Below are 27,264 nucleotides of genomic sequence, written 5' to 3'. Positions count from 1 at the left end.
GAGCACTGTTTATCTGGTCGGTCCCTTCAGGTTCCAGCGGTGTCTCAGGCGCAGCGGTCCTCCTGGTCCTGGGCCCTCCTCTACGGGAACCCAGAGGCCTTATACAGTTTCCTCTTGGGCCAGGGATGTGGACAGGGGTGGGCAGTGTTGGTGGTCTCTTCTGCTCTGCAGTCTCAGGAGTGCCTACCTGTCCAGGCGGTGAGGTCTCTCTCCCACGGTGTTTGGGAGCTGAGCGCTGCTGCGGGCAGGGATCCGCAGGTTTGGAACTCCCCCTAAATACCGAAGTCTCTTATTTACCTCACTTGAGCTTCTTAGTTTTGATCAATCAGACAAAGTTTGGCTGTTACTATTTCACATGGCCAATATACTTAATTTGTTGAGATATTTCCTTGTTGTCCGAAATCCAGTAATTTGGTAACTAGTGCTCTAGCTTTCAAAACCACTAGATACTAAACTAGATTCCTGTCCTCATCCACCTCTGCCCTCTCTCATAAACGTCTATCCATCTCTACATAAATATATTCAGACTTGTATTCAAAGTTACATTGGAAGTCTTCTGAAACATTTTTAGGAAAGTTTGTATTCATGCAACATAGTTGCATTAATTTTAATGCAACTACTCACTCATAAACTATAAAGATGTTTCTGTTTATTTTCTCTGAGTGTAATTTTCACTTTAAAAATGTCAATCCTCCCTGCTCCTTGAGGCGCTGCAGATGTGGCTGCTGTGTAACAGGTGTGCCAGCAGATGGCAGAGAGGAGAGAGGCTCTGCTTATGCTCAGTGTTCTGAACTGTGAACATCTGAATACCTAATAATCCCTGAAAAAAGCCCACCTAAGATGGCCATCAGTCTAACGCCTTGCAGTCCGTGAGGTGGGTGTGCCAAACCATGCCAGAGATGACCTCTGCTTGGTGCCATATTACATGAACTTGATATAGCACTCCTGAGACCACTCCTGAGATGACCCACTCAGAGACACCAGGCACCACTATGAGGAGAAAGTAAGTAGTGGAGAAACAGAAGGTTGTGGGTACAACTGACAGAAGTCTGTTATCGCTGTTTCCTGTGAGGCTCTGCCAGAGCATGACAAATAGAGGCAGATGCTCACAGCGAACCATTGGACTGAGCACGGGGTCCCCAATGGAGGAGTTAGAGAAAGGACTGAAGGAGTTGAAGGAGTTTGCAACCCATAGGAAGAACAACAAAATCAACCAACCAGACCCCCCAGGAACTAAACCACCAACCAAAAAATACACATGGAGCAACCCATGGCTCCAGCCGCATATGTAGCGGAGGATGGCTTTGCCAGACGTTAATGGGAGGAAAGGCTCTTTGTCTTGGGAGGGCTCGGTGCTCCAGTGTAGGGGAATGCCAGGGTGGGGAGGTAGAAGTGAGTGAGGAAGCACCCTCATAGAAGCATCCTCATAGGAGGATGGGATGGGGGTTTCCAGAGGGGAAACTGGGAAATAGGATAAGATTTGAAATGTTAATAAATAAAATATCCAATAAAAAAAGAAGCAGAACTGTGGAACAGCCTGACATGGGTAGTCAGTGATGCCACCTGGGACCGTAGTGGGGTTCTGGGAACACATCTATTCCCTGGCCCCGCAGAAGCATCAACATCCAGGTGGATACTCTTGGTCTAGGCTGCCTCCTAGGGACATATTAATGTCTAAAGTTTGTGCAGAACTGACCCCACTCCTAGTCAGGGCGTCATGGGAAAGCTAGCCCTGGGAATTCTACAGCAGGAAAGCTGACGCCACCCCTAGCTAGCTGCAGTATTCAGGGTTTGGGTTAGGCTTATGATTAGGGAAGAGTAGATCCCACACATTGAGGGAGTTTTAGGTGAGTCAGCCCTGATGATATGAGTGTGTAGGAAATGGCAGTATCATGTCCTGTGTGATGGCATGGACAAGAAAGATACCCTCCCACTCTCCCCTTTCCATCTATGATGGGTGGGAGACCTGGGATGTAGGAGCACCCATTTCCCTGCTCTGCGCTTTTATACTTTGACATTTGCTTCTCCCTTAATGTACTTTGGAGAGGAAGGAAATATCAATACATTTATTTTCTGTTGGGTTCCTTTGATTGGAGTTTACTTAGAAAGAGTATAACAAAGACTGCTGGGCTGGAGAGAAGGCTTGGTGAATGTGAGCACTGGCTGCTCTTCCAGAGGACATGGGGTTTGATTCCCAGCACCCACTGCTGGCAGTTCTCAACCATGTAACTTCTGTTCTGAGGAACCTGGTGCCCTCTTATGGGATCTGTGGGCACAAACATGGTAAACACACATACATGAAGGCAAAACAGCCACATGGATAAAATAAATAATAAAACATTTAAGACAACCAAATCACATATTAGTAAAGATGGTTTTATTGAGTTACAAGATAAATCACATAAAAATAAACTCAGTAAAAATTTTACTACTCACTGAAAACTAGAATCTTTACATAATAGAAAGTATACCTTAAATGATCAAACTGTTAACTACTGATGCATTATTTAAAATCTCCAATAATAAGGCAAGTGTTTATCTACTTACTGAATCTTAAAATTAATAACAAAAAAATCAGCTAAAGTTTACATCAATCGAAGCAAATTTAAGCCATATTCGACGCAAAGAACTTCTGCTTGTGAAGGAAATGCAGGATCTGCTGAACACTGCTTCCCATCTCCTCTTCAGCATAAATCATCACATTTCTGACGGTCCCAGAGTCAGGTGGTAATACTATGTCTTGTTTGGTTTTACTTCCCAAACGCATTCAGAAATCACTGTTCTTTGAACTGTAGCCTACTTCTGGGCTCATGCGATGAAGTACACTTCTTTCTGGTGATTCTGGGCAGTGAGCAGCATCCTCAAATCAGCCTCAAGACCATAAGGTAAACAGCCCCTACTTTATAGCTCACTGTGCTGAGAAGTGTGGGCCTTGAAAGCTTGGGTATACAAAATGCATTCTTCATGTACAATTTTTTCCAATGTATGATTGATTTATGATAGGAACTCCTCCCTGACTGTCTGCAAAGAAGCTCATAAATCTTCCTTCACCTTTCCCAGGAGGCCATCGAAGTCCCATAAATATGGTCTTAAAGCTTAAGCTCCTCTAACATTACCTGATTATAAATCTCTTGGGTCAATGGAACATAAGATTTCTTCAAGTTATCCATAAAGTAAAGTGGGTCAGCAATCTTCAGCGGATTAAATCCTTCTTCCACCAGCTGCAACTTCTTTAGCTTGAATGTCCCTGTTGTCTCCATTTTGTCCTAGGAAATAATTGCAGATACGACCAGAGCAAGTTAGTATGCACAGTAGTTACTATGTATGAGCAAAATGTTTAACAAAATAGGCCCTTTATCCTTATTGTATTTTATATCTAATTAACTTTTTTATATTTAGTATTAATTTGACATTAGAAGTAGAAAGCATTTATCTGTAATCTTTATTGAAATGTTATCTTATTGTGTGAATAATAATTATTAATGTGATCAACAAATTGAGCATGTTTGAAATACATATCCTATCTCAAGGCAATGCCAAAACAATATTATGAATATATGACACTGTAATAGGAGTTAAAGTTATAAAAGACAAAATCTATGATGCAAGTTTTCACAGGAGATTCTGGTAATTTGTATCTCTAGAGCAGAACAAAAGGACAGGGTTGGATTAATTTCAGCAATATTGAGTATTATCACATTTAAATTTTTTTGCTATGAGCAAAACTATCTTGCTAGGAATGTGACTTAAATTTTTCACAGAGTAGTTATTTAATTCAAGTGGTTAGAGGTTTTTAGTTCTGCATTTTCTCAGATTATCTATTACTACAATTCGTTTGTTATAAATTTTTTTGAGGTACAGTATTACTGTGTAGCCCTACCTAGCCTTGAACTCACGATACAGACCAGGCTGGCCTCAAACTCAAAAGAGATCCACCTGTATCTGTCTCTGCCCCTTGAATGCTAGGATTAAAGGCATGTAGTATAAACCCTGCTACATAAATATATTGAGATCCAAGAATGTTAGACTTTCTGTTAATTGTACAAGTGAAAATAATCATTAACTGTAATGGCCCATGCTTTGTTTGGAAAATTAATGACATTAAAGTATTTCCTAAATGTATATAATGCTGTCTCAGTCTTCTAGAATAGTCCAGTGTCAAAATATTCTGCTTCTGAGAGTGAATTGTAAGTTATGCTTGGATTAAAGGTTTAAAATATTACCTTTTAAATCTGTGTTCTATTCTATCAAGAAATATTTCTCATGGAATAATGCAAGGAAGGATGGGGAGGGTAGCCTTGGCTACAGAAGGACAGGGCAGATAGGTGTGGTGTGGTTATTGGCTCTTTCCCTCACTTGGAAACTTACATGACATCTGGTTCCATAAAGGCAATCCTTTGGAAGGAGGTGTTCTGCTCAGATATTCTGGTTTCTGTGTCTACAATATATGTCTCTTAAGTGATAAGGACCTATCTACAACCTATGGGAGATAACCAAGGGCAAGAAGAGTAAGAGCCTACTAGGTTTTAGGACTCTTGGCTTTCCTGACCAGCAACTGGTTAGGGGCCTGTGAACTACCACAAGGAGCAGATGGCACAGTAACCCTAATAGTGCAATAAGGACACTCACATTTTAGTGGCAACCAAAGGCTCCATAGATAATTGGATGTAAGAATTTCTCAAAAAGAGGAAAACTATGCCTTGCACTAGAAGTGTATTCAACAACCCAGAGCTAGTGAGGTCATGAATCTTATCAAGTTTGTATCAATCGCCTCCTTATTAAACCGGATAATTCCTAACTGCATTCTAAATATTTATAACCACAGATAAGTGTAGCTCTTACCACCCTACACCCCCCCCCAACAAAGAAACATCTTTTGCAAGAGATGAAGGCCATCACAGCTGTAGTTAGTCATAATGCAGAAGCAGTGATCATGTGGTACCCTGCATCAACTGAACCATCTACAACACAACTCCTGCATGTAAGGCTCAGGAACATTTTCAAAAGAGGAGGAAGGAGGGTTGTAGTGATATGTGTAGTCCGGCCCTTATGTCTGTCTTTAAGTGAAATGTGTAGTAAAGCCTTTGTGTCTGGCTTTGAGTGAAATGTTTGAGCAAAGCTTTTGCCATGTTTGGACCAATCAGTAGAGCCTGAGAAATTGTTTTGAGACTCTTTGAACCGTGAAGAAATGTCTCTTTAGAGAGTCTTCGATTGGTGCTACTTGGGAGCATGCAGTTGTACAAACCTCTGTCCTAAGACACTCTGGCAAACCCAGAGTTTTTATTTTTGACTATGGCTAGGCATGGTCAAAAGGAACTGAGATTTTGTGTGTTGTCTGCTCTCAGGGGCAGCAAGGGCAAGATGAGTTTGGTAGTTGGGACCTTTCCCAGCCCCAGTTAACCTCATATAATATTTGAACAATGTAACTGGAGTAAGCTAGCTGGGTGTCAGTCTTTTCCAAGAAGGCAGAACCCCTGAAAATGAAGGTTTAGCATTGGTGAGCTTATGTCTTTACTGCAGCATCTATGACCAACATCAATCAATAAAAGAATGTACAAACAGGATGTTTGTCTGCTATGAGATTAGATCTCCTAGAAATAGCACGGAAGTTATACTTACAAAGTCTCAACAACATGGCTGTCTAAACAAAACCTGAACAGGGATGATATTGACAGACATGCTAACACAAAAGGAGAAAATCTCATAGGGTCCCAAGACTAGACTAAGGAACTAGGGAATGCTGAGGACTGGAAGAAATAGACTTTCCCAAGAAGGAGTCCCCTAATTGGTTAATCAATACCAAATGGTCAGCCCCAAAATAAAGTACATATAGACAACATATTAACTGAGCAGGTTGTAATTATATATTTAGGAATATATGTTATGTGTAATACATATATTTTTATCTATGTATTTAGGAAATATATATATATATATAGCTATATAAATATACTGACAAAGAAAAAGATGCTATATAGAAGCTATACAGAAGATGATAAATAGGAAACACATGGCTATAACATGTAAGTACATAAGTAATATGGGCAAATTGATAGTAAACTTGGATTGTGCTATCCTAATATGTCAGATGTGCCTGTGTTAATGTAGGTAAAAGATACATCAGAGGTCTGTGTGCAAACACTTTGGTGTTGATGCAGTGTGACCCACTTTTAGGCAAATAGCTCTGTCTTCAGAAGGTTTGTGTGAGACACATTTTTGACTTGCCACCCTCACTGAGAACATCATTTTACTCTAAGGTCCCATGAGAAGAGAAAGAGATACCTCTACACTCAGGACAAAAACCCCTAGCCCTTCATCATGCTTCCATTGTCCTATGCAGTTCCAAGCCCAGCACCCGAGAGCATCAACTCTACCCTTCTCTCATTTTTATTCTTAAAGTTACCTAATATAAAGAAACAGACATAGTCTATGAAGGAGAGAAGAGTAATTTGCTACTGACCCACCTCTTGGTTCTGGCTCCTACCTTTGACAAGAAATTGTGAGGTTGTAAAATTACCTGAATTCTTAGAAACCGTGGGCAGGCATAAGCTGGTAGTGATGTCACCACTTGGTCATACATTTTTTCTAAGTCTAAAGACTTGTTTGGTTTTAGAATAATGGAAGTCATTCCAGCTTTTCCTTCATAACCTGGGGGAAAGTTGAAATAAAACCCGTGTGTTACTAGTGAATTTTCAAAATCAGTCCTGCCAGACACAGACTGCCAGATGCTCATTCTACGCTCTACTGCAGAGGTAACAGCGGGGCAGCAGGATAAATTGAGTCTCTGTCTTCCCCTCACATATGATTTAATCACTAGAAGTAACTGATCAGTAGGGATGAGCACAGTTTGTCTTTAATTGTCTGGCCTGTAAAAATGAAACAGTCTGGATAGAAGACAATAAGCTATACATAATTTTGATCCTATCAGCATAAATACTAAGGAAACTTATGTAGAGCTAAGTATAGCCCAGCAAACATAAACATTTTAATCAATAATGAAAAATATCACAAGGAATATTTGAAGTAAGGAAACGTAGAAATGGGTATTTTCTTTTTATTAATGAAAATTAAGTCTACATCGCTTACTGCCCGTCATGTGATCTGCAGACCTCATAGGGCTGGCCCTTTTCTCCAGTCCTCAGGGACAGTCTCTCAGTCTGTTGTCTCCTTCTCCTGCTGCTAAGTGGACACTTCAATCCCTCGCCTCCCCTCCATCCCACAGCATCAGTGAGAAACACTGTCATTTGTATAAAAGGACACACTTCAGGCACAAGAGGTATTATTACACATTTAAACTAGAACATGTTCCTATTTAGTGGAGTCAGACAACACATGTCATGACAGGAAAAACGAGGCAATCGGAAAGATCATCTTCAACTATTTTCAAAACACACGAAAACATTAAAATTCATCCATATCTTTTTCCCTAATGAGTTGCTAGCATATTCAAGGGCATTGCTTGTCAAGACAAGATGAAAATATTTTAAAATATTAACTTTACTATGCAAAATTATAAATGTTGATTTGGAAAGTGATTAAAAACCTAAAGAGAACATGCACAGACATTCTCTTCTACGATTCTCAAAGTCAACCGCGGCCACATACCTGGCACGGGCACACCGTACACGTTTGCTTCCTGTATAAAGTCCAACCTTCCAAGCACATTGGCCACCTCTGTGGTTGCGACATTTTCTCCTTTCCACCTAAAGGACAGATGGAGTCTTAAGAGTCAGCTCCTGCTTTCAGTTTTAGTGACTTGCAGTTGGCTCTGAGAAGTACCTAGTGGCCCAAAATAACGAGTTTCCAAGCAAAAGCCACGTCTACAAAAGTTTTTCGTTCAGAGTCCAATAAAACCAGCATCTGTGGTTTGGATAAAATAAGTTAAGAGTTTTATGGGTATAAATTGTTCACTGTAAAATGTTTTTAAGAGAGCTGTGAACCGAAGTGACAAGGAGGAATATAACAGTACAAAGTTACTACTGTGTGCAATAACAAAAATTAAGTTTAAAGCTTTATCCTTGGAGGTAGGAATTAAAGGAAATACTATAACCACATCAGCACATTACTTTCTGGGCATTAATGCCTCCGCTGCTGCTATTTTAATGAAGCCAATGCTATACAGTGAGAACTTGACATATTTCCTATTTATTCCTTATTTGTCCATTCATGCAAGCCCTTGCTAAATACTCTATGCTCCTGACTATTTATAGCCATTGAATAACAAAGTAAAATAAAATTTTATGTAGGCTAAGACAAGCTTGAGAAATTAGGAAAATGTTAAAAGAAATGGGAGGGGACAGTCTCAGTTTCAGTATTTTTTCATTACATCAAGAATCATCTCAGGACTGGTGAGACATGTTGGTAAGCAGTGAGGCTCTTGCCATTGAATCAGAGTTAAGAGTTTAATCAGATGTAGTTAGAAGGAGAGAACCAACTCCCAAATGTCATATGCATGCACGGTGTTGCATTTCCACCCCAACCCTCACCCTCAATAGAGAGATAAGAGATAAAGAAGAAAGAAAAAAATGTGGTTCATTTACACAACGGAATACTAACCTGCTATTAAAAACAAACAAGGACATCATGAAATTTGCAGGCCAATGGATAGGACTAGAAAATATCATTCTGAGTGAGAGAAGTCAGACACAAAATGACAGGCATAGTAGGTACTCACTTAAAAGTGGATATGAGCCATAAAGTACCATACTGTAGACTGAAAGAAGATAAGTAAACAAGGAGGGCACAAAGGGAGGATGATGCTTAAAGTTCACTGAGAAAGAGAAATAAAATTGTCTCCAAAAGTGGATGGAGGATGGGAACTGGGTGGCAGAGGTGATGGGAAGGGTAATTTGGGGATCAGGTGTAGGGAGAGCTGAGAGCGGGTCAGCAGAGTGACTGGAAGTTGGCAGAGATAAGGGGGCATCTCTAAGATGTGCCAGAGACCTGGGATGGTGGAGGCTCCAGGGAGTCCATGAGGGTGACTCTAGCTGAGACTCCTGGCAGTGGGGAATATGGAGCATGACAGAGTCACCCCCTGAAGCCAGGCAGGTCCCCCAGTGGAGAGATAAGGATACCAACCCACCCACAAAACTTTCAACACAAAATGTGTCCTGCCTACAAGAAGTGCAGGGACAAAGATGGAGCTGAGACTGAGGGAAAGGCCAACCAATGACTGGCCCAACTTGAGATCCATCCCACGGCAAGAACCAATCCCTGACGCTATTCATGGTGTTCTGTTATGCTTGCAGACAAGAGCCTGTCATGACACTACTCTGAGAAGCTCCACCTAGCAGCTGACAGAAACAGATGTAGAGACCCACAGCCAAACATTAGACAGAGCTCAGGAAGTTTTATGGAAGAGCTGAGGAAAGGATTGAGGGGATAGGGATTCACAGGAGGACTAACGGTGTCAACTAACCTGACCCTTGGGGGCTCCCAGAGACTGAACCACCAACCAAAGAGCATACAAGGGTTGGCCAACTCCCCCATCCCCACATATGTAGTGGATATGCAACTTGGTCTTTGTGTAGGTCCCCCAACAACTAGAGCAGGCACATATACTGACTTTGTCCTTGCTTGTAGATCCTGGTCCCCTAACTGGGCTGTCTTGCCTGACCTCAATGGGAAAGGATATGCCTAGTCCTGTAGTGACTTGAAGTGGCAGGGTAGGGTGGTACCAGTGGGGGGAGCTTACAAGGAGGAGCCCTGTGAAGGGGAGCGCTGGGAGGAGGGGGGCTGTGATCATGATGTAAAGTGAATAAATAGATTAATAAGGAAAAAGGAAAGAACAATAACTGCAAAATAAAATAAAATAAAATAAAATAAAATAAAATAAAATAAAATAGGAAATGACTTTAGACCTCATGGCTCTTCTGTATATCCCTAACTCTACTCCACGTGCTGCTTCTACTTTTTTATACTAAAAGTCAAGCTTACTGATTGGGAATAGACCAGTTCATTTTTTAAAAAGACAACCATGGAGTTTGACATCAGAACCAAACTTCTAGTACATCTAAAAACAGATGATGAGCCATCGTCTTTGTGCGGGAAATCATCGTGGAACTGAAAGGATCCCGAGTGTCCTGAGTTATCAGAAGCAGGACCTCACACTTTCCACACAAGAGGGATTCACAGGCACAGGGCCAGCTGGGCATCCAGTGGTGCCATTCCTACCTGAAAGTGTCTCCAATACGGTCCCAAAAATAAAGGAAGTTCTCATGATCTTGGAACATTAGGTCTCCTGTGTTGAAGTAAACATCCCCCTTCTTAAAAACATCAAAAAGCAACTTGCTTTTCGTTTGCTTGTATGAGCCAGTATAGCCAAAGAAAGGATTCTTCTTGTTCACACGGGAAACAAGGAGACCAGGTTCTCCTGCAAGACAAAGGCCCATTTAGGAGCCATCTGCTCCAACAATGATCAGCGTAGACACCATGCACACACCTAAGTTATAGCGGAGAAACCCCGCTATTGTAGCTTCTCATTTTCCTTTATGTTTGTTTCCATTCTACTCAATGCCATTTCTTCTTGGTGACAGCATCAAACATATGCTTTCACAAGCAACCTTGCAAAACTGAACAGTCAAAGAATCGCATGGAAAGGAAGTGTGAACTTAATTTCTCTTGTACCCTGGGTTGACCAAGGAAGGGTAATGGCTTTTGGAGTTGCACAGATTTTTAACCCAGGTACTACTGAGAGCAAATAACTAACAATTTTAATAAGCTGTTAATAGCACCACATATTAGTTTCCACACCTGCTCTGCCATTGTAATTGTACTTATCTTGATGAGCAATTATTCGAAATTCCCATTACAATACTAATCTTATTAAGAGAAGAACTAATGACCAGAAGGGTGAAATCAGCAGTCAAAATTAGAAAAAGAAATTGATACAGAACTCAAAATGAAGCCTTTGGAGAAAAGAGTCCATGAAGTAGGTTGACCCAGTTAATGGTTTATTCCATAAATCCTTGACAGGGGAGGGGAGGGCATTAGAAAGATCTCCTGCCTCATGACACTTATTAATGTCATGACACCCATGCTTAGACATTTATCCAAAATCAGCATTCCAGTCAAGTCATTTAATCGAGGTTGTGTTTGTTAATGTGCAAAGCAAAGTTACATTTCAGGTAAAGAAGAGCAGAGGTCACAGCAACTGCCTTAAAGGTCACCACAGTTACACTGCACACATCAGCATAGCGTCCCTGTCCTTAGAGCCCTGCACATGCACCCTCTCATGGTCAGCAAAAGCCTCTAAGAAAGGTCTCCATGACAGCTCCATCTTACCAATGCAGAAAGGGAGGCAGACAAAGTAGTCTTCCCAATGTCATACTGCCATCACACATAGAAGTTGGAGTGCACACTTCAGAACAAGGTCCATATGCCCTCAAGGCCTCACATTCTCTGTGAACCTTGTTAGGCTGCATTTAATATTGCAGAATTTCTAGACTCCTTTCTTCCTCACAGATTATGCTGTTTGCTTCCACTTCTCAGGGTATACATAGTAATTTTTCCTTTGACAAGTTATTATAAACACATTATAGGCCACAGCATGTGCATGTCCTTCCTGATGAGGCATAATTGACACAATGGAGGAACACTGCTCATCACGAGGACTGGTGAGTGGTCTCAGTCAGCATTTTTGGGATTGCTAAAATTGCATCAGCACAGTCCAAAGATTTAAGTTCCAGTTTCGGATCTTACGATGGTTCTAAATAACACGCCAAGAAAGACTTCAAGTTCTCCAAGACCTCCAAAGGTTTACTTTTTCCTATTTTATTAAATTATTTACATTTATTTTTATTTTATGTGCTGGGATGTTTTGCCTGCATGTATGCATATATGTTGTATCTCCTGGAGCTGGAGTTATAGACAGTTGTGAGCTGCCAGATGGATGTTAGGAACTGAACCCAGGTCTTCTGGAAGAGCAGCCAGTGCTCTTAACCACGGAGCCATCTCTCCAGCCCTCATCCACTCTCCAGCCCTCATCCATTTTCTCTTGGACAGTGTCTATGGAGTTGAATTAAGAAACATTTGAGCATGTTAATCTTATTATTTGTGTGTGTGTGTGTGTGTGTGTGTGTGTGTGTGTGTGTGTGTGTGTGTACACTAGTGCAGTTGAGTGCAGATGCCCTTACAGACCAAAGGCTCAAATCTCCTGGAGTTGGAGTTACAGGCAGTTGTGAGCAGTTGTGACACGGGTACTGGGAAGTGAACTCTGGTCCCCTGTGAGAGCAAAACCTCTGAGTCATCTTCCAAGCCATCAAGCAACATTTGATATTCCGAAGCTTGGGAGATTGTTAATACTTTCTTTTATAGTCTCTCCAGCAGCAGTAAGGCAAATATAACAAGAATAAAATCAAAGCAGGTTTACTACTTGTATTATCACATTGAAACAAAGATCTAGGAAGTCATGTCTAGGGTAGCATGAGACAGTATGAGGTATTGCCTCATTCTGGGACTTGGCTTACATTTGCTTAGATAATATCTACTCATTTCTAAGTGCATATCTCTATACATTCTATTTTCAATGATGATCTGCAGGTAACTGAGGCTTTGTTTTCATCAAAATTTCTAAGCTGAAATTTTTAGTCTACCTTGAGAGGAATAGAATGGAGAAGAGAGGAAGGAGGAAACCACAAAGATTCGTACACCCCTTAGTTGTCAACGTGAGCCTCAAGGAATAAATAACGTCACCACTGTTTTACATAGGACGGAAACGAGTAGATCAGCCGGTCTGCCCACAGATGCATGGTTTCTAAGTCTCAAAACCAAAATGTAAAGCAGAGGTGGCTTGACTGTCCATTGTACCTAGGACGAAGTTTTAATTTAATGTTATTGGTGATATGTGATGTAGAGAAGAAATAAAAACCAAAGAGATGCCGCTCAACCATTTTACAACCTAACTAGGGCTCAAATCCAACAGTTAAGCCAGTCCACCTGCATCGCCCTTCAAGGTCAATCACGTTCTGAAGAGTCACTGTCTCTCTCCTCAACTCAGCACATGTGGAGTCGGGTTCTTTGCTTAAGACAATGACTTCGCAACCCATCTTACCTTTTCTCACACAGTAGCACCAGCCTTGTTCGTTCCTCAATGGTTCATCCTTCTGAAAGTCATACTTTATCAACTCAAAGGAGAAAAGAAGCTGCAAACCCAAAATGAAGAGTAAAATTGATCGTTTGACTATTTGTGCAAGAACAGCATTTGCTAATGTAACCTATGTTCAATTTAAACAAGGAATCCTTTTACTGATAAAAAAACAATTACAAAAGATTTAAAACTTGAAGTAGGAGGTACAAGTAAGCAGACTTCCCTACAATTTAACATCCAAAAACTTCTAATTTTTAATTATATTTAGTTATTTACTGTGAGCATGCATGTGTGTTTGTGTATGTCTATGGGCACATGTATAGCATTATGTGTGCATGTGTTTGAGTGGATACATGTGGGGTGTGTGTGTGTGTGTGTGTGTGTGTGTGTGTGTGTGTGTGTTTAGGTCAGAGAACAACTTTTGGGATTTGCTTCTCTTCAGGATGGGCACTTTTACCCACTGAGCTCTCTCACCACTCCACAGTTCACCATTTTAATTCGGTTCAAATGACAGCATCTAATGCCAACTGAGCAGTTAGTCCAAGCCAAAGGGCTAAGATTTTAAGAGTTCCCTTTAAGCACTGGAATGCTACATGAGGGAGTGGCTATTGTCATCCCATTTGAAGACAAGGGCCTATCAGAGCCGCTGCAAAGAACATACTGTTCTTCACCACATAAAGGCTATTAAGATGCAGTATATGGTGCTGGTATTTCTTGCTTTGATGACATGACACTGTTACACTTGTCTAGTGCCTGGTGACACTGTTACACTTGTCTAGTGCCTGGTGGAAAGATTCCAGACATTTGTTTCAGCTTTTACCATTTGTTCCAACAGGAAGAAAGAGAGACTTTTCTCACATCCTTTCTCTCTTATTCTACACTTTGAAACACTTTCCCAGTCACTTCAAATATCCGCCTTGGTAATATTTATTTTCAGTCAATTTGGCAACAGTGTACACCACTGAGAGTCATTTTATAATGAATTTCTGTCAGTGAGTCTATTGTCAGATAAATGGGACTTGACAGCAGAGGTAATTTTAACTCCACGAGAAGTGAGATACATTATCTCTGAAAAGTAGTCTGGATTAAAGCATAAGTGTTTAACTAGAGGAAGCTCCTCCTTTCTATCTTTACGTGGTTACCATGAAATTGAAGCAATGGCTATGCTATAGTATTGCAAATAAAAACAATCACCACACTTTAAAATCCAAATTAAATCGTATGCACGTGTCTTGGTGCACATATTCATAGCAGAGCTGTGTGAAGTCTTGTTCACAACATTATTGCTAAGTGTTTTCCTCTGAACACTTCTGTACACAGTTACATGACTGTACAATGGCTCCAGGAGTCCCCTCTCTACTTCTATACCTTTTTTTTCTGTTTGTTTGTTAGGGGTGTTTCACCAGCATATGACCAGCATATGTCTGTGTACCGTGTGCATGCAGAGCTCACAAAGGCCAGAAGTGCCATCGGATCCCTTGAAGCTGGACTAGAGATATTTGTGAGCCACCATGTGGTTGCCTGGCTATCGAACCCAGGTCCGCTGGGAGAGCAGCCAATACCCTTAACCACTGAGCCATCCCACCAGCTCCACCTACATGCCTTTCTCTTTCTATATTCAGATACATAAGTATCTATATTGCTGAGGAACCCACAAGTCATCTTCCTGATTAACACACGAGGAAACTTTAACCTGAAGAAAAGCAACTCACTCGCTCAGGTTACGGAGTCCATTAGCAGTCGAGCAGGCACTGGAGCTGGACTATCTGTCTCTGGGTCTGATTTTTGCCTTGAAAATGATGCCTGGCCTTCACCCTCAATGTCTTACTGGCTGCCTCTAAGACCTGGCTATTCTGTTCTATTTAGGAATGCACTCGTTTGCCCGAGACACTTAGGTCAACTACATAGCACCAATGAGACTTTAAACTGGGATCTCTAAGCCACACCAACAGTGGTGTAGCTGAGTGACACCATCTGCATTTCTGAACGGGAGAGAATGGAGGTCAGTACTGTGGGCAGTAAAGCTGCTCTGATTCAGGAGAAGACACATGGCCTTGCCCTTGATACTCTCCTGGATTCTGCCTGGGAGCTGTTCCCTTGGCTGCATTTAGACTGTCCCTTAGCTGTAACCTGGAGTGTAACAGCCTCCAGTGAGCTGAGTCCTTGTCAAGTGTCAACCCTAAGGGTGGTCTTGGAGGCTGCTGAAGTACACATGATGTCAGAAATGCAGTTGGTCTTACGTCGAATGTGCTCCAACTTCTTGGCATTCAGTGAACTTTGCTCTTGGCAAGGAGATGCTTATATTTAAGATGATTAAACAGCTTGTAAAAAAATCAGGAAATAGGCTTTTTAACAATCCCATATTTTATCTTCATATTATAGCTTTAGATGTACTGCTATGGAAGAAATACAATCTGTACTTCCTCTCCTCTCCCCCTCCTCCTCCTCCCCTACTTCTCCTCCTCCTCCTTCTTCTTCTTCCTCTCTCTCTCTCTCTCTCTCTCTCTCTCTCTCTCTCTTTCTCTCTGTTTGTAATAACACATATTTTGTATTTTCAGATTTTCTTTCCATTCCACTTAGAGGCATAAATTGACTCTGATTAATTTCCTGTATTTAAATAGATTTAATGCTGGCCATCAAACTTTTTAAATTGAAGGCGACTTCTAAGTTTTATTTAATCTTCAGATTGAACAGATGCATTTATTCAATGCATTTTCAGAGAAGTACAGCATTCTTACAATGCATATGTATCTTATTCTCTCCTTATTTGTAAAACGTTTAGAACAGTCCTTTGTTGTTCTTATACTGGGAGAGCAATTTAATCATCACTGCAATCCCTGCATGAAGGATGAAACTATTTCTCTTTCCTTTGTCTGGTCTTCAGCATTCTGTCTGTATTTGAGGGATGTCTGTACCATGATCTATCACCAATCAGGCTATATTTTGTACATCCCTTTGTCCATTTCTTTACTTATGTGTATTATCTTTATTTATGTGCGCATGGGTTGGTGAATGAATGTCCTGGGTGTGCAGGTACCTAAGAGGCCAGCAGAGGGCATCAGATCCCAGGGAGCTGATTAGATGACTGAGTGACTACCAGACATAGTGCTAGGGTTCTCTGGACCAGCTGCAGTGCATCCTACCCATTGGTCCACCTCTCCAGCCCTTGCTTTGGTTCTTTCATTCTTGAAATACTATTACTGTGGGATACTACGAGCGATATAACTTATGTGGTATGAATGATAAAGACAAGGAGCCGTGGAGGGAAAATACTCAAGAGGAATTGACTCATTCAGGACTTAAGCTTTACTATTAAACATTAAACTTGAAAACTGAACAAAAGTAAAACAAAGTCATCCTCACATTTAGTCAGTCATCCCCATACTGCAGTCAGTCATCCCCACACTGCAGTCAGTCATCCCCACACTGCAGTCAGTCATCCCCACACTGCAGTCAGTCATCCCCACACTGCAGTCAGTCATCCCCACACTGCAGTCAGTCATCCCCATACTGCAGTCAGTCATCCCCACACTGCAGTCAGTCACCTCATGCTGTAGTTATCCCCAGGCTTTAGTCAGTCATCCACATGCTGCAGTCATCCCTATGTTGCACTCATCCTAGCACTGCAGTCAGTGATCCCCAGGCTATAGTCAGTCATCCCCACCCTGCACTCATCCCTACACTTCAGTCATCCCCACCCTGCAGTCATCCCCATGCTGCAGTCATCCCCATGCTGCAGAGGGAGCACACGCTGAGGGCTGGGGTTTGCAGAACCCACAGCATCCCAGATCACACACAGCCACCATTACCTTTGCATACGTTCCCAGCTTCAAAAGCATAATAAGACTTTTCATAGTGTAGAAGCATAAGCTCTAGCCAAGAGTGTAGACCCCCGAATGTTATCTGGAGAGAAAGTGCTATACTCACATTGTAGAAGAAGTTCACTCTCCCGACAGATCCAATCTTCCCAGTGTGGTTCATGAAACATATGTTTCCTTCGGTAGCTCCGTAAAATTCACACATCTTAATGTTTCCAAATCTGTCTAAAAATTGTCTCCACACATCACTACTCATACCGTTTCCAACTGCCAAACGCACCCGATGGTCCTTTTCCCCTTCTCTCTGTTAGGATATAGGATTTCACTTGTAAGTCATTCTGGTTCCCCACTCTCTCCTTTGCTGTTATTTATAGGACAACTGAATTTTCCTAAAAGTAAACGGGGCATGTGCAGTAGCAGGAGAGGCAAATACAATGAGGAAGCCACAAAGTTCTGTTGGAGAATTGTGTCCAGCAGGTAATGCTGGGTGTGTGGGGGTGTGTGTCTGGTTCTTCTCCATATCCGGGAGGAAAACCTTCTTTCCAAATAACAAATCACCCTTTGATGGGGGTAGACAATCTAGGGAGAGAGAAACTATGTCTTAGGATGAACCAGACTTTTAAAGGATTATGAGATATTTATTTTCATTTATTACCGGTATAATTTGGCAGCCAACAAGTAACCGCCAACTCCCAGCAGAGGAAGTAACAATAAAAATTAAGTTCTTAGAGACAATTTGACTGAAAACGAGGCAATTCGACATAATTCATATTTAGAGTGCATGACCTTCTCAACTTTTATTTGTATTCAAATTAAGGAAGAAGTGATGTCAATTAATGGAAATAATGCATATTTAAGTACAAGTAAGACTGTATTATCATTGTAATCATGGTAAATTGATAATGTGCTCAGAACTACTTGTGGGTAATAGGTAAATGCAATATTAAATGAGAATAATAATGACAAAGTAGAGAAATCAGTGGCATTGCTATTGACAATTTAATATGATTGATCAGTTGATCAGAGTCTGTTTCTCTAAGCACCACCAAAATGGTTTAAAATGGAAACAGTTTAGTCTTTAAATGCTCAAAGATAAACAGAAATGAACGGGAAGCTAATTGGGAAACTAAAGAGTGAACACATGAAACATGTGACTAGAAATGGGTGAGGTGGATGCTTAAGCCCATAGGTGGGGACCCAGGAAATGTTCCTCAATATCATGAGATTATGAGAAAGAATGAGGGAGCTCTGAAGCTTGCTGGGGAGTCTTCTGTTACTTGCTCCTTATTGCCAAATGCTAGGAAAGTTACTCTCTGAATTCCAGATATAAGGAAACCAGTTTGGGTTGAGAAGCAAACAAAACAAAAGAACATAATGAAAGTGTATTTTGGATGAGAAACCCCCTTCCCCTCATCGCAGTGACAATTTACAATGTTGTGACTTTGGACAGGTGTGGTACATAATCAGAAAAATTAGTTAAGAGAAAATATATCGACTTTGGAAGGGCATCCATGAAATGATTTAATCTCAGTTATGCTAAACCCGACGGTAAACCCTTGGGCGCCAAATACCAGGCATCTGTAATTAGATTTTAGTGCCGTTCTGAACTGCTATTAAAACATAGAGTTTTAAAGGTTAGAACATGTGAGAGGAAGTTCCACAGGTGGGTCCTGTGAAAACTGTCCCAGAGGGAAAAAATATTACTGCAGAACAGTAAGAAACCGAAAAAGAATAAATTTACCTGAACAATTTCTAAAAGGGCTGGGAGACTATCAGGCTACATACTTAAGGTTGAAAGTAACAGAAATAATAAATATCACTATGGTTCTTGAACATCTTCCAGTAAAGTTAAGTGGTAAGGAAAAAAGAGGGAAAGGGAAATGTGGAAAACAAGAGAAAAGGGGGGGGAGGATATTCTCAAAGAGGTAGGGAGGCTATTTATGGCTGGCTATTTTATATCCTATGAAAGCATATTTGAAAACCTTAAAAAACAAATCATACCTTCATCTAACTAAAAACAAAAGAGGAGCTGGCTCAGTGGTTAAGAGCACTTGCTGCCCTGTCAGGGACCCTGGATTCATTTATGGAGGAACTGAGCTCAGTTCCCAGTGCCTATGCCTGTTCACAACCATCTGTAACTGCAGTGCCAGAGGTTCTGAGGACACTATACACGTGGAGAACATGCACACAGAAACATACACATTCAATGTCTACAAAGATTTGTAAAACTAAACATGTGTATTTAGTAGAGTCGTACTAAACAGAACGCAAAGGATACTCTCAACATAGAAAAATATAATAATGTGTATAGAGCAGCAAGCGAACAAATAGCAGAAAGGAAAGGACAGGTCTAGAAAGTAGAGTACGCACACATACATGTACATGTGAATAGACACCCTTTAATGTTGATAATGCTTATAGGGTTTTTAATGTGCACAGCTAGACACAATAGCTAGGACATAAACACTCAAGGTCTATGACTAAATTAGTTTTATAAAATCACTGCATTTTTGGTAAAGTGGGAAAATACCATTTTATGATAGCATGTGACAAATGAAAGATCGATGCAGTATTTAAAGTAATTAGAGTACTCAAGTGACTCAAGGGACAGCCTTTAAGTTTCTGAGGTAAGTGTGTGAGTGTGTGTGGCATGTGTGCGTGCACGTGCATGCCGCAGCCAGCATGTGTAGGTCAGAGGACAACTTTGGGCATCAGCTCTCTCAGATATTAAACTCAGATCCTCAGGCTTGGCAGATGGAGCCTTTACCAATTGAGCCAACTTCAATAACCCAGAGGAAAACATTAAAGAAAACAAAAGACTGTATATCTAAAGAGACAGCCAATGAACGCATAATAAAAATAAGATTTCACTTAAAGATAAAAAATGAATAGGGGACAAACCACAGATAAAACAAAGAAACAAATAAAAACTAGCAACATCATAGAAGACTTAAACTCAAATATGTCAGAAAAGATATTAAATAAAAATATAAATTCTGCATAGAAAACACTTTCTTAACCCATAAATAGACGAAGTTGCACTATACATTATGTGAGAAACAGGCCTTAAGCTCCAGACACATTCTTAGTGCTGTCAGCTTGATAGGATCTAGACTCACCTGTCACACAGGCCTCTTATCCTGATGGTGAGGAAATGATTGGTTCTCTAATTGATGTAGAAGGCCCATATTAACAATGGGCAGGGGCATTCCTGAGAGAAAGGAATCCTGGACTGTGAGTGGGACCCGCTGCTAAGAAGCAGTGAGATGTTTCCTAAGAAACAAAGATGTCCATTGCCTTCTCTTTCGAGGATCGTCTTACTCTCATTAGCCTTCTATCTCTGCCATACATGTCTCGGATGTAGCCATTTGAACCCTTCCAAATGTAGTATCTCTTAATTCATGGAGGCCATAGCTGACATTGGCTGAAATGAAGGTGCTGACTGCTGGGCTCTAATCTGGAGGTGTTAGAGGAATTCACTCCTCCGTCCAGGTTCCTGGCAACCTAGTTCCTTGACGTTGTAGTATTATGGGTTTCTTTTCTGTGCCGTAGGCTAGGTGGGGGGTATCTCAGGTCACAGGAGCCTCTCTTTAGTCTTGTAACATAGGTCTATACATATAGGGTCCAGAAATCACTCATTGCTCCCCAAACCATGCTTGCAAAGTACCTAACATTCCCATGCTAAACCTTTCTCGCTTGCAGCCTCTACTTCTAAAGCCTCTAGCACTGGTTTGCATCTATGGGATAATCTTGTGATTTCAGAGTCAGAACTATAATATCTGTATGGTGTCCTTTGCCAATGTTCCTACTGAACCCATATTTAGAAACAGGACAAGAGCATCTCTGAAATGCTCTATTTTTTTTTTTTTTATTAACTTGAGTATTTCTTATATACATTTCGAGTGTTATTCCCTTTCCCAGTTTCCGGGCAAACATCCCCCTCCCCCCTCCCCTTCCTTATGGGTGTTCCCCTCCCAACCCTCCCACCATTGCCGCCCTCCCCCCATAGACTAGTTCACTGGGGGTTCAGTCTTAGCAGGACCCAGGGCTTCCCCTTCCACTGGTGCTCTTACTAGGATATTCATTGCTACCTATGGGGTCAGAGTCCAGGGTCAGTCCATGTATAGTCTTTAGGTAGTGGCTTAGTCCCTGGAAGCTCTGGTTGCTTGGTATTGTTGTACTTTTGGGGTCTCGAGCCCCTTCAAGCTCTTCCAGTTCTTTCTCTGATTCCTTCAATGGGGGACCTATTCTCAGTTCAGTGGTTTGCTGCTGGCATTCGCCTCTGTATTTGCTGTATTCTGGCTGTGTCTCTCAGGAGCGATCTACATCCGGCTCCTGTCGGTCTGCACTTCTTTGCTTCATCCATCTAGTCCAATTGGGTGGCTGTATATGTATGGGCCAAATGTGGGACAGGCTCTGAATGGGTGTTCCTTCAGTCTCTGTTTTAATCTTTGCCTCTCCCTTCCCTGCCAAGGGTATTCTTTTTCCTCATTTAAAGAAGGAGTGAAGCATTCACATTTTGATCATCCGTCTTGAGTTTCGTTTGTTCTAGGGATCTAGGGTAATTCAAGCATTTGGGCTAATAGCCACTTATCAATGAGTGCATACCATGTATGTCTTTCTGTGATTGGGTTAGTTCACTCAGGATGATATTTTCCAGTTCCAACCATTTGCCTACAAATTTCATAAACTCGTTGTTTTTGATAGCTGAGTAGTATTCCATTGTGTAGATGTACCACATTTTCTGTATCCATTCCTCTGTTGAAGGGCATCTGGGTTCTTTCCATTTTCTGGCTATTATAAATAAGGCTGCGATGAACATAGTGGAGCACGTGTCTCTTTTATATGTTGAGGCATCTTTTGGGTATATGCCCAAGAGAGGTATAGCTGGATCCTCAGGCAGTTCAATGTCCAATTTTCTGAGGAACCTCCAGACTGATTTCCAGAATGGTTTTACCAGTCTGCAATCCCACCAACAATGGAGGAGTGTTCCTCTTTCTCCACAACCTCGCCAGCATCTGCTGTCACCTGAGTTTTTGATCTTAGCCAATCGCACTGGTGTGAGGTGAAATCTCAGGGTTGTTTTGATTTGCATTTCCCTTATGACTAAAGATGTTGAACATTTCTTTAGGTGTTTCTCAGCCATTCGGCATTCCTCAGCTGTGAATTCTTTGTTTAGCTCTGAACCCCATTTTTTAATAGGGTTATTTGTTTCCCTGCGGTCTAACTTCTTGAGTTCTTTGTATATTTTGGATATAAGGCCTCTATCTGTTGTAGGGTTGGTAAAGATCTTTTCCCAATCTGTTGGTTGCCGTTTTGTCCTAACCACAGTGTCCTTTGCCTTACAGAAGCTTTGCAGTTTTATGAGATCCCATTTGTCAATTCTTGATCTTAGAGCATAAGCCATTGGTGTTTTGTTCAGGAAATTTTTTCCAGTGCCCATGTGTTCCAGATGCTTCCCTAGTTTTTCTTCTATTAGTTTGAGTGTGTCTGGTTTGATGTGGAGGTCCTTGATCCACTTCGACTTAAGCTTTGTACAGGGTGATAAGCATGGATCGATCTGCATTCTTCTACATGTTGCCCTCCAGTTGAACCAGCACCATTTGCTGAAAATGCTATCTTTTTTCCATTGGATGGTTTTGGCTCCTTTGTGAAAAATCAAGTGACCATAGGTGTGTGGGTTCATTTCTGGGTCTTCAATTCTATTCCATTGGTCTATCTGTCTGTCTCTGTACCAATACCATGCAGTTTTTATCACTATTGCTCTGTAATACTGCTTGAGTTCAGGGATAGTGATTCCCCCTGAAGTCCTTTTATTGTTGAGGATAGCTTTAGCTATCCTGGGTTTTTTGTTATTCCAGATGAATTTGCAAATTGTTCTGTCTAACTCTTTGAAGAATTGGATTGGTATTTTGATGGGGATTGCATTGAATCTGTAGATTGCTTTTGGTAAAATGGCCATTTTTACTATATTAATCCTGCCAATCCATGAGCATGGGAGATCTTTCCATCTTCTGAGGTCTTCTTCAATTTCTTTCTTCAGTGACTTGAAGTTCTTATTGTACAGATCTTTTACTTGCTTGGTTAAAGTCACACCGAGGTACTTTATATTATTTGGGTCTATTATGAAGGGTGTCGTTTCCCTAATTTCTTTCTCGGCTTGTTTCTCTTTTGTATAGAGGAAGGCAACTGATTTATTTGAGTTAATTTTATACCCAGCCACTTTGCTGAAGTTGTTTATCAGCTTTAGTAGTTCTCTGGTGGAACTTTTGGGATCACTTAAATATACTATCATATCATCTGCAAATAGTGATATTTTGACCTCTTCTTTTCCGATCTGTATCCCTTTGATCTCCTTTTGTTGTCTGATTGCTCTGGCTAGAACTTCAAGAACTATATTGAATAAGTAGGGAGAGAGTGGGCAGCCTTGTCTAGTCCCTGATTTTAGTGGGATTGCTTCAAGTTTCTCTCCATTTAGTTTAATGTTAGCAACTGGTTTGCTGTATATGGCTTTTACTATGTTTAGGTATGGGCCTTGAATTCCTATTCTTTCCAGGACTTTTATCATGAAGGGGTGTTGAATTTTGTCAAATGCTTTCTCAGCATCTAATGAAATGATCATGTGGTTCTGTTCTTTCAGTTTGTTTATATAATGGATCACGTTGATGGTTTTCCGTATATTAAACCATCCCTGCATGCCTGGGATGAAGCCTACTTGATCATGGTGGATGATTGTTTTGATGTGCTCTTGAATTCGGTTTGCCAGAATTTTATTGAGTATTTTTGCGTCGATATTCATAAGGGAAATTGGTCTGAAGTTCTCTTTCTTTGTTGTGTCTTTGTGTGGTTTAGGTATAAGAGTAATTGTAGATTCGTAGAAGGAATTCGGTAGGGCTCCATCTGTTTCAATTTTGTGGAATAGTTTGGATAATATTGGTATGAGGTCTTCTATGAAGGTTTGATAGAATTCTGCACTAAACCCATCTGGACCTGGGCTCTTTTTGGTTGGGAGACCTTTAATGACTGCTTCTATTTCCTTAGGAGTTATGGGGTTGTTTAACTGGTTTATCTGTTCCTGATTTAACTTTGATACCTGGTATCTGTCTAGGAAATAGTCCATTTCCTGAAGATTTTCAAATTTTGTTGAATATAGGTTTTTATAGTAAGATCTGATGATTTTTTGAATTTCCTCTGAATCTGTAGTTATGTCTCCCTTTTCATTTCTGATTTTGTTAATTTGGACGCACTCTCTGTGTCCTCTCGTTAGTCTGGCTAAGGGTTTATCTATCTTGTTGATTTTCTCAAAGAACCAACTTTTGGTCCTGTTGATTCTTTCTATGGTCCTTTTTGTTTCTACTTGGTTGATTTCAGCTCTGAGTTTGATTATTTCCTGCCTTCTACTCCTCCTGGGTGTATTTGCTTCTTTTTGTTCTAGAGCTTTTAGGTGTGCTGTCAAGCTGCTGACATATGCTCTTTCCTGTTTCTTTCTGCAGGCACTCAGCGCTATGAGTTTTCCTCTTAGCACAGCTTTCATTGTGTCCCATAAGTTTGAGTATGTTGTATCTTCATTTTCATTAAATTCTAAGAAGTTTTTAATTTCTTTCTTTATTTCTTCCTTGACCAGGTTATCATTGAGTAGAGCATTGTTCAATTTCCACGTATATGTGGGCATTCTTCCCTTATTGTTATTGAAGACCAGTTTTAGGCCGTGGTGGTCCGATAGCACGCATGGGATTATTTCTATCTTTCTGTACCTGTTGAGGCCCGTTTTTTGACCAATTATATGGTCAATTTTGGAGAAAGTACCATGAGGAGCTGAGAAGAAGGTATATCCTTTTGCTTTAGGATAGAATGTTCTATAAATATCCGTTAAGTCCATTTGGCTCATGACTTCTCTTAGTCTGTCGACATCACTGTTTAATTTCTGTTTCCATGATCTGTCCATTGATGAGAGTGGGGTGTTGAAATCTCCCACTATTATTGTGTGAGGTGCAATGTGTGTTTTGAGCTTTAGTAAGGTTTCTTTTACGTATGTAGGTGCCCTTGTATTTGGGGCATAGATATTTAGGATTGAGAGTTCATCTTGGTGGATTTTTCCTTTGATGAATATGAAGTGTCCTTCCTTATCTTTTTTGATGACTTTTAGTTGGAAATTGATTTTATTTGATATTAGAATGGCTACTCCAGCTTGCTTCTTCTGACCATTTGCTTGGAAAGTTGTTTTCCAGCCTTTCACTCTGAGGTAGTGTCTGTCTTTGTCTCTGAGGTGTGTTTCCTGTAGGCAGCAGAATGCAGGGTCCTCGTTGCGTATCCAGTTTGTTAATCTATGTCTTTTTATTGGGGAGTTGAGGCCATTGATATTGAGAGATATTAAGGAATAGTGATTATTGTTTCCCTTTATATTCATATTTGGATGTGAGGTTATGTTTGTGTGCTTTCATTCTCTTTGTTTTGTTGCCAAGACGATTAGTTTCTTGCTTCTTCTAGGGTATAGCTTGCCTCCTTATGTTGGGCTTTACCATTTATTATCCTTTGTAGTGCTGGATTTGTAGAAAGATATTGTGTAAATTTGGTTTTGTCATGGAATATCTTGGTTTCTCCATCAATGTTAATTGAGAGTTTTGCTGGATACAGTAACCTGGGCTGGCATTTGTGTTCTCTTAGGGTCTGTATGACATCAGTCCAGGATCTTCTGGCCTTCATAGTTTCTGGCGAGAAGTCTGGTGTGATTCTGATAGGTCTCCCTTTATATGTTACTTGACCTTTTTCCATTACTGCTTTTAATATTCTTTATTTTGTGCGTTTGGTGTTTTGACAATTATGTGACGGGAGGTGTTTCTTTTCTGGTCCAATCTATTTGGAGTTCTGTAGTCTTCTTGTATGCCTATGGGTATCTCTTTTTTTAGGTTAGGGAAGTTTTCTTCTATGATTTTGTTGAAGATATTTACTGGTCCTTTGAGCTGGGAGTCTTCACTCTCTTCTATACCTATTATCCTTAGGTTTGATCTTCTCATTGAGTCCTGGATTTCCTGTATGTTTTGGACCAGTAGCTTTTTCCGCTTTACATTATCTTTGACAGTTGAGTCAATGATTTCTATGGAATCTTCCGCTCCTGAGATTCTCTCTTCCATCTCTTGTATTCTGTTGGTGAAGCTTGTATCTACAGCTCCTTGTCTCTTCTTTTGGTTTTCTATATCCAGGGTTGTTTCCATGTGTTCTTTCTTGATTGCTTCTATTTCCATTTTTAATTCCTTCATCTGTTTGATTGTGTTTTCCTGGAATTCTTTCAGGGATTTTTGCCATTCCTCTCTGTAGGCCTCTACTTGTTTATTAATGATTTCCTGTGTTTCCCTAAGTGTGTTCATGTCTTTCTTGAAGTCCTCCAGCATCATGATCAAATATGATTTTGAAACTAGATCTTGCTTTTCTGGTGTGTTTGGATATTCCATGTTTGTTTTGGCGGGAGAATTGGGCTCCGATGATGGCATGCAGTCTTGGTTTCTGTTGCTTGGGTTCCTGCGCTTGCCTCTCGCCATCAGATTATCTCTAGTGTTACTTTGTTCTGCTATTTCTGACAGTGGCTAGACTGACCTATAAGCCTGTGTGTCAGGAGTGCTGTAGACCTGTTTTCCTCTCTTTCAGTCAGTTATGGGGACAGTGTGTTCTGCTTTCCGGCGTGTAGTTTTTCCTCTCTACAGGTCTTCAGCTGTTCTTGTGGGCCTGTGTCTTGAGTTCACCAGGCAGCTTTCTTGCAGCAGAAAATTTGGTCTTACCTGTGGTCCCGAGGCTCAGGTTCGCTCGTGGGGTGCTGCCCAGGGGCTCTCTGCAGCGGCAGCAACCAGGAAGACCTGTGCCGCCCCTTCCAGGAGCTTCAGTGCACCAGGGTTCCAGATGGTCTTTGGCTTTTTCCTCTGGCGTCCGAGATGTGTGTGCAGGGAGCAGTCTCTTCTGGTTTCCCAGGCTTGTCTGCCTCTCTGAAGGTTTAGCTCTCCCTCCCACGGGATTTGGGTGCAGAGAACTGTTTATCCGGTCTGTTTCCCTCAGGTTCCGGCGGTGTCTCAGGCACAGGGGTCCTGCCGCTCCTGGGCCCTCCCCCACGGGAGCCCAGAGGCCTTATACAGTTTCCTCTTGGGCCAGGGATGTGGGCAGGGGTGAGCAGTGTTGGTGGTCTCTTCCGCTCTGCAGCCTCAGGAGTGCCCACCTGACCAGGCGGTTGGGTCTCTCTCTCACCAGGTCTGGGAGCAGAGAGCTGCTGCGGGCCGGGATCCGCGGGTGTGGGACTTCCGGTAAACACAGGCCGTGCCTCCTAGAGAAATTCTGCTTCCGTGTCCCAAGCTCACCAGGCAGCTTTCTTGCAGC

At 41.3% G+C, this 27,264-nt stretch overlaps 1 protein-coding gene and 1 non-coding gene across 2 annotated transcripts in view; one reads left to right on the top strand and one right to left on the bottom strand.

Annotated features, from left to right (window-relative positions):
- The first annotated feature begins 694 nt into the window (after window positions 1–694).
- On the top strand, window positions 695–826 carry LOC120098379 (small nucleolar RNA SNORA17). The gene has a single exon (XR_015643190.1). It is a non-coding gene; the product is annotated as a small nucleolar RNA SNORA17 (small nucleolar RNA).
- Window positions 827–2,568: 1,742 nt separating this feature from the next.
- Slc27a6 (solute carrier family 27 member 6) overlaps window positions 2,569–27,264 on the bottom strand; it is a 58,249-nt gene continuing 33,553 nt past the window's right edge. Inside the window, 6 exon segments of the mRNA NM_001106145.1 lie at window positions 2,569–3,266; window positions 6,518–6,648; window positions 7,606–7,703; window positions 10,174–10,372; window positions 13,052–13,142; window positions 17,015–17,209. Of these exon segments, the coding sequence (NP_001099615.1) occupies window positions 3,090–3,266; window positions 6,518–6,648; window positions 7,606–7,703; window positions 10,174–10,372; window positions 13,052–13,142; window positions 17,015–17,209 (891 nt within the window). The 3' untranslated portion in view covers window positions 2,569–3,089.

Source organism: Rattus norvegicus, chromosome 18, assembly GCF_021556685.1.
Source record: "Rattus norvegicus strain SHRSP/BbbUtx chromosome 18, alternate assembly SHRSP_T2T, whole genome shotgun sequence".
In the NCBI taxonomy this organism is placed as follows: domain Eukaryota; kingdom Metazoa; phylum Chordata; class Mammalia; order Rodentia; family Muridae; genus Rattus; species Rattus norvegicus.
This window is presented reverse-complemented; position numbering and strand designations above follow the sequence as displayed.